This window comes from Ahaetulla prasina, chromosome 1 (assembly GCF_028640845.1).
Source record: "Ahaetulla prasina isolate Xishuangbanna chromosome 1, ASM2864084v1, whole genome shotgun sequence".
In the NCBI taxonomy this organism is placed as follows: Eukaryota; Metazoa; Chordata; class Lepidosauria; order Squamata; family Colubridae; genus Ahaetulla; species Ahaetulla prasina.
The window spans coordinates 53,445,159-53,459,898 of record NC_080539.1 but is presented as its reverse complement, the minus strand read 5'-3'; the positions used below and the strand labels follow the sequence as shown (position 1 = coordinate 53,459,898).

Here is a 14,740-nt window from a genome sequence, read left to right as displayed (position 1 = left end):
GTAAGTCAACGACTGCCTGTAGTAGTTCTGAAATGTTATGATTGTGGAAGGTAGGAACCAGCTACATTAAAAGTCTTTCTTTAGAAAGATTATGCAACTTTTTCAGTCCTTGATATGTTAGACTTTTCCTCTAAACAAAATGCTTCACTTATTTGATAGATTACATTTTTAAAAAACCCCAGCTTTTTAAAATGAAAAATCAAGAATAAATTCTTAGCTTAAATTTATACCACATCAATTTTCATCTCATCAGTTAGCTTTTGGGAAGCAGTGATACCAATCTGAACACCTGACGGCCATCATACTGATTTATTCTACTATATGTAAAGAATACTGATGCTCAAAATGGTATGTGTTTGCTGTATGGGTGATGCTGGTATCTGAAGCTAGATTGCCAATACCGAGTGTTAAACAAATCAGAATGATAGAATTCATTACATCCTAGTTGTGGCCTTGTGATTTATGACTGTTGGAGACAAGATTGGGGGTTTACTCTCTTTTAATTAATTTGGGTAGATGTCTATCTCACTCTTTTTTCCCATCATGAAACTCACTGAGCACATGAGCTTTTCAAGCAGGCTGTCCTATGTGGCATAAACCTATCTTAAACGTATCTTTTCTTTTATGTACACTGAGAACATATGCACCAAGACAAATTCCTTGTGTGTCCAATCACACTTGGCCAATAAAAAATTCTATTCTATTCTATTAACTTTCTGCAAGAAAGTTTTCTCATAGTTTCCCCTGCAGATGAACACAAGGGTTAAATTCATACAGGGAGCTTATCTAGAATTTAAGTAGATTTTAAAGCCAGCTGCTTTGGGTAAACCAAATTTGTAATTTAATGTGATCTGTGAGCTTAAACAATTGAAATTCCCTAAGGCATGATTAAATCATGGCTTAACATAACAAGGAAACCCTATTTTAGTATCATACAATAGATACCATTTAGGTAACATGCTGGTCTATAATCTGGTCTATAACAACCATCCTGCAAATGAGGATCCAGCTATCAACATATAACATCTTTTCTCACCCTTCTTTTCTTTCAAGGATCCTTGGTTTGTAGAACTAACATAAATATGTATATTTTTAAAGTAGAAAGTGTGGAATGAAGAAATTTAAAAGAACTCCCCCAAACCAGTTCAGTTTGTTCTCTCTTTCCTCACTCTTATTTTTCCCAATTAACATAAGGAGAACACCTGACATTTATCTCTGCGATCCATGTTTATTTCATAGTTCATCTGCTTAAAATTTTTAAAAATTCAAATGTACAACCCTGAACCACCACATTTTTTTATGATGCATAATTACCATGATAGTTGCTGGAAGGAGCTAATCTTTACAATTAGTTTATTGGAGAATGGTGGAATTTTTCATATTCCCACATTTTATTTATGTGCAGCCTCAATTTGATATGAAAATGCATGTGACCTGAACTCTGTGCACTAACAATTTCTTACCTGAAATTAAAAATAAAAATGATACGTTAAATAAAAATGATGTAATATATATTTCTCTCAAAAATTATCTCCCATATAGAGGAAACAGGCACCCTAAATGTATTGATGTTTTTCTTTCAGTGAAGTAAGTTTCATCTTTGATCACAATTACACATTTCTAAGTATACTGTGAGATTATCACCTCCTGATTTAAAAAAAAATTAAGCTGAGGTTAAAATAGTAACAAAACAAATAGATAACAACCACATTACATCCTCCATGTAGACAGAGAATGAGGAGGAATGTACTAGTTCCACCATTACGTGGCATGACCCATCAATCTCGTTGTATCTGAAGGTGAGCATCTCAATGGGGAAGCGTTCTACTTATTTAGGTGCCACTCTGTGATTCAGAATCCTGGGGAGGCAATATTATAAATTGCATCAAGAACCTACATGAGTCAAACACTCCCTGCTGCCCTAATTCCTAATTCATTCTTCATCTCAGCAGTGGAGGAACAGAACTCACACTCCTTCCCCTGCTGTTTTTCATGTGCTTCTAATTTTGTGAGTGTTTTTAATGCCCCAGTTGGGATCCAGTAGTACTATATAATTTTAGCATACTGTATTCTTCATTTGGGATACATACTATTTTTCTTTAGCTGTTTTACTGAAATCTTAGAAACCAATGGATTCTTGCAGAATGTTTTGTACCATTTTTTTTAAAAAAAATGTACAACAAGACACTTTAATTTTTAGTCATGTTTCCCCAAGTGATTGTTTTACTTTTAGCAAAATAGATTAGTCATTTAGTCAAGCTAAATGTTCGCTTGACACAAAATTGTCAAAGTAGCTCTGTGTTTATATATAGGAAAAGAAGAAAGGTCACAGAGAACACTTCAGGAAAAAAATATGACTTTCTTTTTTTTAAAAAAATGAAAATCATGTATAAATCTAACAGCCAATTTATTAAGGATAATTTGATTTTTTAGTGATAAATAATTGCTTCACAAAACAAGGTGGATTATCCTACTCAGCCAGAGCATACATTCAGATTGCAACCATTTTTACTTCTGGACTAATCTGCTATTTGAGCAGAAGACGTGTCCAGCAACCCTATGCAAGTCATGTTTAGTTCTTTGGAGAAAGAGCTGGAATGAAATGAAATGAAATAAGAATATTTAATAGGCATTTTACAGGAGCCAGCAAGACTTTGAAGATGCAATCAAATAATTTTTGATTCTGGAGTTATGGTCTTAGACATTTATTTTTTCAAATGATAGTATATGTTATTTCGAAGTGGTGTAGCATATCACAATTGTGACTGTGACTCTCCTAAATGAGATTCTATATTCTTCTCCAAAGTCCTGCCCTTACTAGATTGCTGTCCAGCTTTACATTATCTTGTAGGAAGAAGCTCAATTATGAAAATTGGAAAGCAATCACTCAAAAAAAGATGTTATTCAGTGGTGGGATTCAAAATTTTTTACTACCAGTCCTGTGGGCATGGCTTGTTGGGCATGGTAGGGGAAGAATACTGCAAAATCCCCATTTCCTCCAGATCAGGTGGGATTCGGGAGGCAGAGAATAGATGGGGTGGGGCCAATCAGAAGTGGTATTTACCAGTTCTCCGAACTACTCAAAATTTCCACTATCGGTTCTCCAGAACTGGTCAGAACCTGCTGAATACCATCTCTGCTGTTAGTGCATGCAAAGAAAGTGTCCAATATGCTTCTCCAGGACTGTATTCCATTCCTACTTGTGAAGGAATAAAAATTTCAGTTAGCTTGTTCAGAGGTGCCCAACCTTGGCAACTTTAAGCCTGGAGGACTTCAACTCCCAGAAGTCCTCCAGGATTAAAGTTGCCAAGGTTGGAGACCCCTGCCCTAGTTTCTTCCCTGTTAGGCTCTATCAGGGATTATCTCTAAAGGACAAGAGGAAGAGCTGCTGTCAAGGGAACAATCAGTTTAACATGGCTTCTGTTAGATTCGGGCAATAACGAGGCAGGAGACCAGGATAGTGACAACAGCTCTTTACTATATGGTGAACCCAGCAACTCGGGCTGGGAAAAACCTCTCTTTAAATACAGTTTAGCCGGAGGCTTCAACCAATCAGCAACGTGCTTTTTCCCCGCCAAAACATTTAAAGATACATTACACTCCTTCCCTCCCAGAAAACACTTTACCATTATTTACATGAGATTTACATATTATTTTTCAACGTAATCACGCAAGTAGACTGGGCGTCTCCTGACTCTTTCGGACCTGCGCAATTCATTCTCTGGGAGTGAGTCGAGCTGACCGGAGGGACTGTCTGTTCCTCTCAGCTCCTCCTCTAGGCCATCCGGCCCTGGATTAGTTGCAGAGTCGTCCCTGCTGTTTTCAGGAGGAACCTGTTGGCGTCGCTGGACCTCCTGGAAGTCAGATAAGTCCCGCGTTTGCCCCGGGTTTGAGTCAGCTGTGGATTCAAACATTGTATAGTCAGGGCCTGTTTCGTCTAATTCGGATTGTTCGGTTATGCGTTTTCTTATTTGGTCTATGTGGCGCTTCCATACCCGGCCATCCTTTATCTCCACTAAATATGATTTGGGACCTGTTATTTCTAGGATTTTTCCTGCTAACCAGGTCGGGCCTTCGCTATAGTTGTGTGCCCACACTAGGTCGCCTATTGCCATCCCTCTTGTTTTACCGAGTGCCCCCTTGTAACCGTCTGGTGTATAGTTCGGGTTTAAGCGGTCTAGTGGGCACCTGAGTTTCCGACCCATTAATAACTCTGCTGGGCTTCTGCCAGTTGTGACACAGGGGGTTCTGTGTTGGACGGCCAGGAAGGTATCGATTTTTGTTTGCCAGTCGCCTGGCCTGATCCTGGACAATGCCTCTTTTGCGCTCCGGACGGAACGTTCTGCAAGGCCATTTGTCGCAGGGTGGAAAGGCGCCGAGAGGACATGCCGGATGCCCTCTTCTGCCAAGTACCCCTCAAACTGGGTTGCCGTGAATTGCGGGCCGTTATCGGAAACTAGTGTGTCGGGCAACCCATGGGTTACAAATAGGTGCCGCAGGACTGAGATCACGGCCTCGGCTGTCATGGATCTCATGAGAATGATTTCCAGCCATTTGGAGTAGGCATCGACTACTACCAGGAAGGTTTGGCCGTGGAAGGGGACGGCAAAATCGATATGGATCCTAGACCAAGGGCCCTGGGGTCTCTCCCATTCCCGAATCGGGGCCGTTGGGGGTAGCGGTCTGGTCTCCTGGCAGGCCTGGCATTTCCCTACCCTTTCAGCAATTTCCGAGTCCATTAAGGGCCACCACACATAGCTTCTCGCTAGACCCTTCATCCTTACGATCCCTGGGTGACCCTCGTGGAGGAGATCCAATACCCTTTTCCTCAATTTCTCTGGGATCACCACTCGATCCCCCCATAGCAGGCACCCCCCTTGAGCCGAAAGTTCCCCACGTTTCTTTACAAATTCTTTAAAATGCTCGCCCGGCAGCGGCCACCTCTTGTACCCAACCAATTACAGTTCTTATTGTAATGTCCTTATCTGAAGCCGAGCCACCTCTTTGGATGTGACTGGGCCAGAGTCCAAAGAGTCAATTAGCAGAACTGGTATCCCGGAGTGGGGTCTTGATAGTCTCTGGTAGCGGGCATCTGCTCAGTGCGTCTGCATGCCTAATTCCTTTCCTGGCGGTGTAGCAATTTGTAAGAATACGCTGCCAGGAAGATAGTCCATCGGGTCAGTCTTGGCGAAAGTGCCACAGGCGTTGGGCGATCGCCTGCCAGCAGACCTAGCAAGGTCTATGGTCCGTGATGATTTCAAAATCACGACCAAATACATACTCATGGAATTTCTTTACCCCTGAGACTATAGCCAAGGCTTCCTTATCAAGCTGGCTATAATTCCTTTCAGTTGATGACATGGTTCGGGAGTAGTATGCAATAGGGGCTTCTGTGCCATTAGGTAACCTGTGGCTGAGCACAGCCCCACCCCATAGGAGATGCATCGCAGCTTAACACTAATGGCAGCGTGCCTTTGTACTGGATAAGGAGGCTATCACTCGTTAGGAGATTTTTTACCCCTTCGAATGCCTTAGCTTCTGCCTTTCCCCAAGACCATGCAGCCGTCTTTGCTAGTAATTTGTGCAGCGGCTCGGCTACCGTTGCCTTATTCCTTAAGAATACTGCGTAGAAGTTGACCAGACCCAAGAATGCCTGTAACTCCATTTTGTTCTTTGGAACGGGGCCTTCCTGATGGCCCGTACCTTGCTCTCAGTGGGGTGAATCCTTCCCTGTCTATCCGGTAGCCCAGGAATTCCACAGACTCAACCCCGATCTGGCATTTGTTCAGTTTAACCGTGAGACCGGCAGACGGAAAATGCCCAAAACTTTTCGCAGCCTTACCCTAATTCCTCTAGATTCTCAGCGGATACCAGTACATCGTCAAAATATGGTACCACCCTGGTAGGCCTGCAATAGCCGCTCCATCAGGTTCTGAAATAACCCTGGAGCCACACTAACCCCAAACTGTAATCGGGTACACTTAAAAGCCCCTCTGTGAGTCACAATTGTCTGCGCTTGGCTGTGCTGCTATCTACGGGCAGCTGTTGATAGGCTTGGGCCAGGTCTAGCTTGGCAAAAACTTGCCCTTGCCCCATTGAGTGCAGTAAGTGCTGTACCACGGGCAGGTAAGCACTCTTTGCAACGCTTTGTTAAGCGTTGCCTTGTAGTCAGCGCAAATCCGGACCGATCCGTCCGGTTTGACTGGGGTGACTATAGGGTCTCCCACTTAGCATGGTCAACTGGCACTAGAATTCCCTGGTTTACTAGTTTGTCCAGTTCCCGGTCAATCCTGGGCTTTAGGGTGACGGGACCCTCCTAGCCTTTAGGCGGATAGGGGCAACTTGGGGTCTAAGTTAAAGGATATAGGGGTCCCGTGTACTTGCCCAGGCAGTCTTTGAAAACGTCCCCAAATTCTTCATGAGTGCGTCTTTGAGGTCGACTTCGTTTCTGAAGATTCCGGTCACTCCCATGCCCAATGCTCGAACCAGTCCAGTCCCAACAAGCTTGGCAGGGTCCCATCGACGATGGTGATGGGCAGAGTTTTCTTGTATTGTCCATACTCGGCGTGGACGGACGTTACCCCTCGAACAGGGATGCGATTCCCTGGTAGTCCTGTACTTTTAGTCTTTGTGGTTGCAGCTTGCGCTTTGCGATGGCGGGTAAGGCTCTCACGAGTGTCCCAGGACATGATCGTGATCGATGAGCCGGTGTCCACCTCAATCGGCACGGCACCCCTCAATCTTTGCTTTTGTGAAGATTTTCTTTTCTAGGCGTGTTGATCGTGACCCACTCTCACGACAGTCTGATTCAACCGCGCCTTTTTAAACTGACCACTCGCGGGCGCTTGCCGTTCCAGCGCTCTGATTGGCCGGTTTGAATTTTTGGCGGGAAGGTTGGGGAGCTCGACAGACCTGTGCTAGGTGCCCTTCCTTTCGCATCACCGACAAGTTGCATCTTTAAATCTGCATTGTTGTCGTTGGTGTTGCCCTCCGCAACTTGCGCAGTCACCCGGTCGTCTTTCTCCGGCCTCCCGGTGTGGAAGACTCCTTCCTCCTCACCGTCCGATTCAGCCTGGGCCTCTTCATTGTGGACCGGGGTTGATTTTGCACCAGCCGTTGGTGCAACCTGCTTTTGTAGGGTTTCCGCCGCTTGGGTGGACATCTCGTGAGCCCTGGCTTCGTCCAGGGCGTTTGCCAGCGTTAGGTTGCTTTTAGACAGCAGCCGCCTCCATAAGCGGATGTCCCTGACCCAGCGGATGAGTTGCTCCAGCAATGCCTCGTCAAGTCTCGATACTGCAATGTTTTGAGGCTTTTCTTAGGGCGCCATGTATGCACTGATGGACTCGCCTTCTTGCTGTCTGCGCTCCCAATTCAAACCGTTGCACATACTTGGATGGCATCGGTGCAAAATGCTTTCAGCAGAGTCTGCAGGGTTTGCCACGGTACCGACTGTACCGGCGTTGGCTCCGCCAGCGATTCTGCGGTGTCGAAAACTTCTGGACCGCAGTGGCTCAGGAAATACGCACGTTTCCTGTTGTCTGAGACTCCTTGAAGTTCGTTTGCTTCGAGGAAACACTCGAAGCGAGCCATGTATGACCCCCATTTCTCCTTAGCTGGGTCGAATGGCGCTGGCGGTGTGTAGCCGGACATCGCTGCTTTCCGCCCTTGTTTTGCTGGGTTCGCGTCTTCCTGGTGAGTTCAGCTCTTTTCCTGGCGCTCTTAGCCTCGAGATCCCACCTTCGTCGCCAGTGTTAGATTCGGGCAATAACGAGGCAGGAGACCAGGATAGTGACAACAGCTCTTTACTATATGGTGAACCCAGCAACTCGGGCTGGGAAAAACCTCTCTTTAAATACAGTTTAGCCGGAGGCTTCAACCAATCAGCAACGTGCTTTTTTCCCGCCAAAACATTTAAAGATACATTACAGCTTCATTCCATTCGAAGGAGCTAATTGGAGAAAACACCTCAGACAAGCCCCTTCCTAGTTCACAGAAAGATAAAGTGCAGGAAGAGGGAAGTACATTCAGACTTGGAAGATTCTGTTACTTTTATTCCAGTAAAAGTAGTTTTTTTTTAAACTTATTGTATATAGCAATAGCACCTAGACTTATATACTGCCACATAGTGTCTCTAAGTGGTTTAGAGAGTCAGCATATTGCCCCCAACAATCGGGGTCCTCCTTTTACCCACCTCATAAGGATGGAAGGCGGAGTCAACCTTGAACCAGTGAGACCCGAATTGCCAAACTGCTGGTCGCTGGTGATCAGCAGAGGTAGCCTGTACTCAGCAGAGGTAGTACTGTACTCTAACCACTGCACCACCATGGGTCTTTTAGAATATAGTTTCTTAATCCGGCCTACCTTATAGGATTGATGATACTCATAGCAATACCAATCCATTTTGGTAGTAAGGGAGTAAGGCTGTTCCTCCTTTTAATAGGGCATGCTGTATTTCCCTGATCTGCAGGGAGTTTTGTCCCCTTGTGAATTTGCACTCAACCAAGCATACTTTTTGTAGGCCATATGGGCCCTTTAAAGTGACAGGGTAGAACAGTTTTCTTAACCTTGGCAACTTTAAGATGTGTGGACTTCAACTTCAAGAAATCCCCAGCCAGCACTAGGGTAGAGTATTTACCTTGGTTCTTTCCTAGCTGTTCAGTTTGGCCAGGAACAAGGATGATTTCAGGATCCAACCTTTCTAATAATTTGCCTTTTTCAGCATGGATACTCGGATACTTCTTTCACTTCTACCCTCACCTTGTGTTTCTATTCCCCTTCATTTAATCTCAAGCTATTTTTTTTCTCTCAAAAGTAATGAGAAACAGAGAGGAATCCATCCAATTGAAAAATGAATACACAGCTTTTAAAATACACTTATCCCAATAGGCGCTTTAGATGGAATAATCCTAGCATATTTATGACTCAGATAATTATCTGTGGATGTAATGTACTCTAGCAAAAACAATCCTTATGCAGGAACATAAGGATACACCTACTTCTTGATATATAAGGTGAAATATGAAGCAGACATAAAGCAGATAGACATGAGTACAAGAAGTCCGTGGAATGTGTTCATTTTAGTTGAAGTAAGAGCTGAACGGAGTAGTAATAAATAAGCACATTTCTGATGGTCTTAGTGGAAGTGTGCAGAATGATGAAATTGATATTAATTAAAAGCCAAAACAGCAAAAACTGAACATAAGGAATAGTATATTGTGATAATAGAACAGGAAAAGAATATACTTTTAGGACTGAAAGGCATTTTGAAAGTTATAAACCAAGTTCCCCCCGCTGCTCAATCCAGATATCTTGTAAGTATATCTTGTGTATTTACAAAGTGTTTTCTTTGCAAATGTTTGAATTATTATTTTCATGGTATGGTACTTAGTAGGACTTAGTATGGAAGGAGAGAGGGAGCAAGCAAGCCCCATCCACCTTCTGCTTAAATGTCTCAATTGTTCATGGTGTATTTCTGTGTTCTACTATCAAGCAGCCTATAGTTAAATGTGTAATATTTCAACCTCCTTACTTATTAGTTTCATGTTCATATTCAGCTCATTGTAGTAAGGAAAACCCATTTGTTCTAGGTTCAATATGACAGTTTCTCAGATCTTGTAACTCCACTATCAATGATAACTCCTATCCTGGTTGTTGTTTTTTTGTTTACATTTATATCCCGCCCTTCTCCGAAGACTCAGGGTGGCTTACAGTGTATAAGGCAATAGTCTCATTCTATTTTGTATATTTTTACAAAGTCAACTTATTGCCCCCCCAACAATCTGGGTCCTCATTTTACCTACCTTATAAAGGATGGAAGGCTGAGTCAACCTTGGGCCGGGCTTGAACCTGCAGTAATTGCAGGCTGCTGTGTTCTAATAACAGGCTTCTTTACAGCCTGAGCTATCACGGCCCCTGTTGGACCTGTTGTGGCTACTTTTATGGAGAGGGAAGATACTTTGGCCTCTTATGAAAGTGCTGCAATTCTACAGTTTTTAACCCTAGATTTGCTTTCAAATAGATTGTAAGAAAAATAATACTTTCAAAAGCAAATGTTAATTTGGACCTAATTGGTTCTGTGTATGTATATTTTAGGACTCTCCAGTTATGCACATGGAACTAAAATGGTAAGTAGTCAATTTTTTTAAATTCTAACCTGTTTGAAATGTGAAATATCCAGTGAAATCTTATGCAGAGTTATTTAGAAAACTCTGAATTCAGCTAGGCTTATTCTCAGGTGAAAGGGCTTAGGAGTACAACCATAACATTTGTGCCTATTCTTTTAAAATATTTATTTATTAGCATTGTAGAACCACCCTTCTTGCATACATGACTCTGAGGTTCTGGGTGGTTTGCAACAATTAAAAACAACAGCAAGAACAATAAAAATATAAATAAATATTTATATATTATATATATATATATATATATATATATATATATATATATATATATATATATACATATATATATATATATATGTAGATCTTTGGTTATTCGGGTTTTCTCCCGCGTAAAATTGGATGTGTCTTGGCGACGTTTCGACGAAGTCTCATTCGTCATCTTCAGGCTTCAGCTTCGTGCTTCTGGGAGCAATGTGTGACTGCAGCTTATATATATATAAGTTTTCTGAGGTTTTCGCGGGTGTTTGTATGTAGGTCTTTGGTTATTCGGGTTTTCTCCCGCGTAAAATTGGAAGTGTCTTGGCGACATTTCGACGAAGTCTCATTCGTCATCTTCAGGCTTCAGCTTCGTGCTTCTGGGAGCAATGTGTGATTGCAGCTGTTTCTTCCCTTTTAACTGCTAGTGGGGGTTTGAACTGATTGGGTGGGAGCTTGGCTGTGCTCTGATTGGATGGAGGTTTTTTTGTGCTCTGATAGGCTGGGGGTGTGTCCTGTTTGGGTGGGGGTTTGGTTGTGCTCAGATTAGTCTGAGTTACAGGGGGATTTGAGCTGGTGAGCTGCATTGCTGTTGTTTGGCTTCGTGTTTGTGGTCGTGCTACATCTTCATAGTGGGTGTCTGTCTGCTGTATGTATGGATTGGAGGGGTTTGAAATGGCTAATGTTGCAGCTGCGGTCTGGCTTCTGGTCCTTGGTCGTGGGCCCAGACCGCAGCTGCAACATTAGCCATTTATATATATATTTGTTTTCTGAGGTTTTCACGGGTGTTTGTATGTAGGTCTTTGGTTGTTCGGGTTTTCTCCCGCGTAAAATTGGAAGTGTCTTTGCGACGTTTCGACGAAGTCTCATTCGTCATCTTCAGGCTTCAGCTTCGTGCTTCTGGGAGCAGTGGGATTTTGAAAAAATCCCATTCGTCATCTTCAGGCTAGGTGTTTACACCTTGTTATTTCTCCTGAAGCTTGAACATTAGTGAAGATGATGAAGGGACGTCATTGACACATTTATAGGATATATGATATATATTATATCTATCTATCTATCTATCTATCTATCTATCTATCTATCTATCTATCTATCTATTCGTAGGTTTTCACGGGTATAGGTATGTAAGTCTTGGCATATTTGGGTCTTTTTCCTTGTAAGGTTGAGAGTATTTCGGCGACGTTTCAATGAGGTCTCACTCATCATCTTCAGGCTGGTGCTTCACCTGCATTCTTGACATTAGGAACTCAGGACATTTATATATATATATATATATATTGGAAGTGTCTTGGCGGTCTCATTCGTCATCTTCAGGCTTCAGTTTAACTGCTAGTGGGGTTTGAACTGATTGGGTGGGAGCTTGGCTGTGCTCTGATTGGATGGAGGTTTTTGTGCTCTGATTGGCTGGGGTGTGTCCTGTGTTGGTGGGGGCTTGGTTGTGCTCAGTTGCTGTTGTTTGGCCTTCATAGTGGGTGTCTGTCTGCTGTATGTATGGATTGGAGGGGTTTGAAATGGCTAATGTTGCAGCTGCGGTCTGGCTTCTGGTCCTTGGTCATGCTTCCTGATCAGTGTGGGTTTGGGTCTGCTTTCTGGGTGGATGTGTGGTGGTGACATCCTGTGTGGACCTCGTGAGTGTGGGTCTGGTGTCATTCCTCGTGTTAGGGACTCGTTTGTCAATAAGGGCGGGTTTCCAAATGGCTGGTAGGCGGGAGGTATCATCTCGTTTGTTCATGCTGTGTGGGCGTTTTTCTATCTCAATGGCTTCTCTGATTATTCTGTTGTTAAAGTGTTCAGTTTTGGCGATAGTTCTGGTCTTTTTAAAGTCAATATCATGTCCTGTGACTTTAAAGTGTTGGACCAGGGAAGAAGTTGGTTCCTCTTTTTTGAATGAGTTCTTGTGTTCTTCAATGCGTGCACTTATTCTTCTGTTGGTTTGTCCAATGTATGTGGTGGGGCAGGAAACCCGCCCTTATTGACAAACGAGTCCCTAACACGAGGAATGACACCAGACCCACACTCACAAGGTCCACACAGGATGTCACCACCGCACATCCACCCAGAAAGCAGACCCAAACCCACACTGATCATGAAGCACGACCAAGGACCAGAAGCCAGACCGCAGCTGCAACATTAGCCATTTCAAACCCCTCCAATCCATTCATGCAGCAGACTGACACCCACTATGAAGATGTAGCATGACCACAAAGCCAAACAACAGCTATGCAGCTCACCAGCTCAAATCCCCCTGCAGCACAGACTAGACTGAGCACAACCAAGCCCCCACCAACACAGGACACACCCCCATCCAATCAGAGCACAGAAAACCCCATCCAATCAGAGCACAGCCAAGCTCCCACCCAATCAGTTCAAACCCCACTAGCAGTTAAAAGGAAGAAACAGCTGCGATCACACATTGCTCCAGAAGCACGAAGCTGAAGCCTGAAGATGACGAATGAGACTTGTTGAAACGTCGCCAAGACACTTCCAATTTTACACGGGAGAAAACCCGAACAACCAAAGACCTATATATATATATATATATTTTCTGAGGTTTTTGCGGGTGTTTGTATGTAGGTCTTTGGTTATTCAGGTTTTCTCCCGCGTAAAATTGGAAGTGTCTTGGCGACATTTTGAAAAATCCCATTCGTCATCTTCAGGCTAGGTGTTTACACCTTGTTATTTCTCCTAGAAGCAGAAGCTGTAAACACCTAGCCTGAAGATGATGAGTGGGACCTCGTTGAAACGTCGCCAAGACACTTCCAATTTTACGGAGAAAACCCGAATAACCAAAGACCTATATATATATATATATATATATATATATATATATATATATATATATATATATATATATATATATATATATATATATATATATATATATATATATATATATATATATATATATATATATATATATATATATATATATATATATATATATATATATATATATATATATATATTTGTTTTCTGAGGTTTTCACGGGTATAGGTATGTAGGTCTTGGCATATTTGGGTCTTTTTCCTTGTAAGGTTGAGAGTATTTCGGCGACGTTTCAATGAGGTCTCACTCATCATCTTCAGGCTGGTGCTTTCGGCTTCATGCCGAAGTTCCCAGAACTCATGACATTCCCAGAACTCAGGACATTTCCAGGAAGCCCATTAGCACTACAGGAGGTCACATTCCCAGAATTCAGGATGTTTCCACACAACCCATTAACCAGGTCATTACAACACAAAAGACTAGGAGCACACCAACACAGGATGCTACGAAACAGCCGACCAATCTGCAAACACCCACTCCATCTACCAATCAAGATGCAACCACACAGCCAACCAACCCACTCACAGCAACACTTCCCACCTCCCCACCAGTATTTATAGAGAGATGGCAGCTCTGACCACTCTTTGCTCGCACAAGCACGAAGCCGAAAGCATCAGCCTGAAGATGATGAGTGGGACCTCGTTGAAACGTCGCCAAGATACTCTCAACCTTACACGGAAAAGACCCGAATATGCCAAGACATACATACATACATATATATATATGTAAATCTTTGGTTATTCGGGTTTTCTCCCGCGTAAAATTGGAAGTGTCTTGGCGACGTTTCGACGAAGTCTCATTCGTCATCTTCAGGCTTCAGCTTCGTGCTTCTGGGAGCAATATGGGATTGCAGCTGTTTCTTTCTTTTTAACTGCTAGTGGGGGTTTGAACTGATCGGGTGGGAGCTTGGCTGTGCTCTGATTGGATGGGTTTTTTTTGTGCTCTGATTGGCTGGGGGTGTGTCCTGTGTTGGTGGGGGCTTGATTGTGCTCAGATTAGTCTGATTTGCAGGGGGATTTGAGCTGGTGAGCTGCATTGCTGTTGTTTGGCTTCGTGTTTGTGGTCGTGCTACATTTTCATAGTGGGTGTCTGTCTGCTGTATGTATGGATTGGAGGGGTTTGAAATGGCTAATGTTGCAACTGCGGTCTGGCTTCTGGTCCTTGGTCGTGCTTCCTGATCAGTGTGGGTTTGGGTCTGCTTTCTGGGTGGATGTGTGGTGGTGACATCCTGTGTGGACCTCGTGAGTGTGGGTCTGGTGTCATTCCTCGTGTTAGGGACTCGTTTGTCAATAAGGCGGGTTTCAAATGGCTGGTAGGCGGAGGTATCATCCCGTTTGTGCTTGCTGTGGGGGCGGTTTTCTATCCCAATGGCTTCTCTGATTATTCTGTTGTTAAAGTGTTCAGTTTTGGCGATAGTTCTGGTCTTTTTAAAGTCAATATCGTGTCCTGTGGCTTTAAGGTGTTGGACCAGGGAAGAAGTTGGTTCCTCTTTTTTGAATGAGTTCTTGTGTTCTTCAATGCGTGCACTTATTCTT

At 43.3% G+C, this 14,740-nt stretch overlaps 1 protein-coding gene across 1 annotated transcript in view; it reads left to right on the top strand.

The window, feature by feature from the left end:
• The window catches only part of MTA3 (metastasis associated 1 family member 3), a 137,008-nt gene that overhangs the window by 95,195 nt on the left and 27,073 nt on the right, over nt 1-14,740 (top strand). Inside the window, exon 17 of the mRNA XM_058165244.1 lies at nt 10,093-10,124. Coding sequence (XP_058021227.1) covers nt 10,093-10,124 — 32 coding nt within the window. The remainder of the gene's footprint in view (nt 1-10,092; nt 10,125-14,740) is intronic.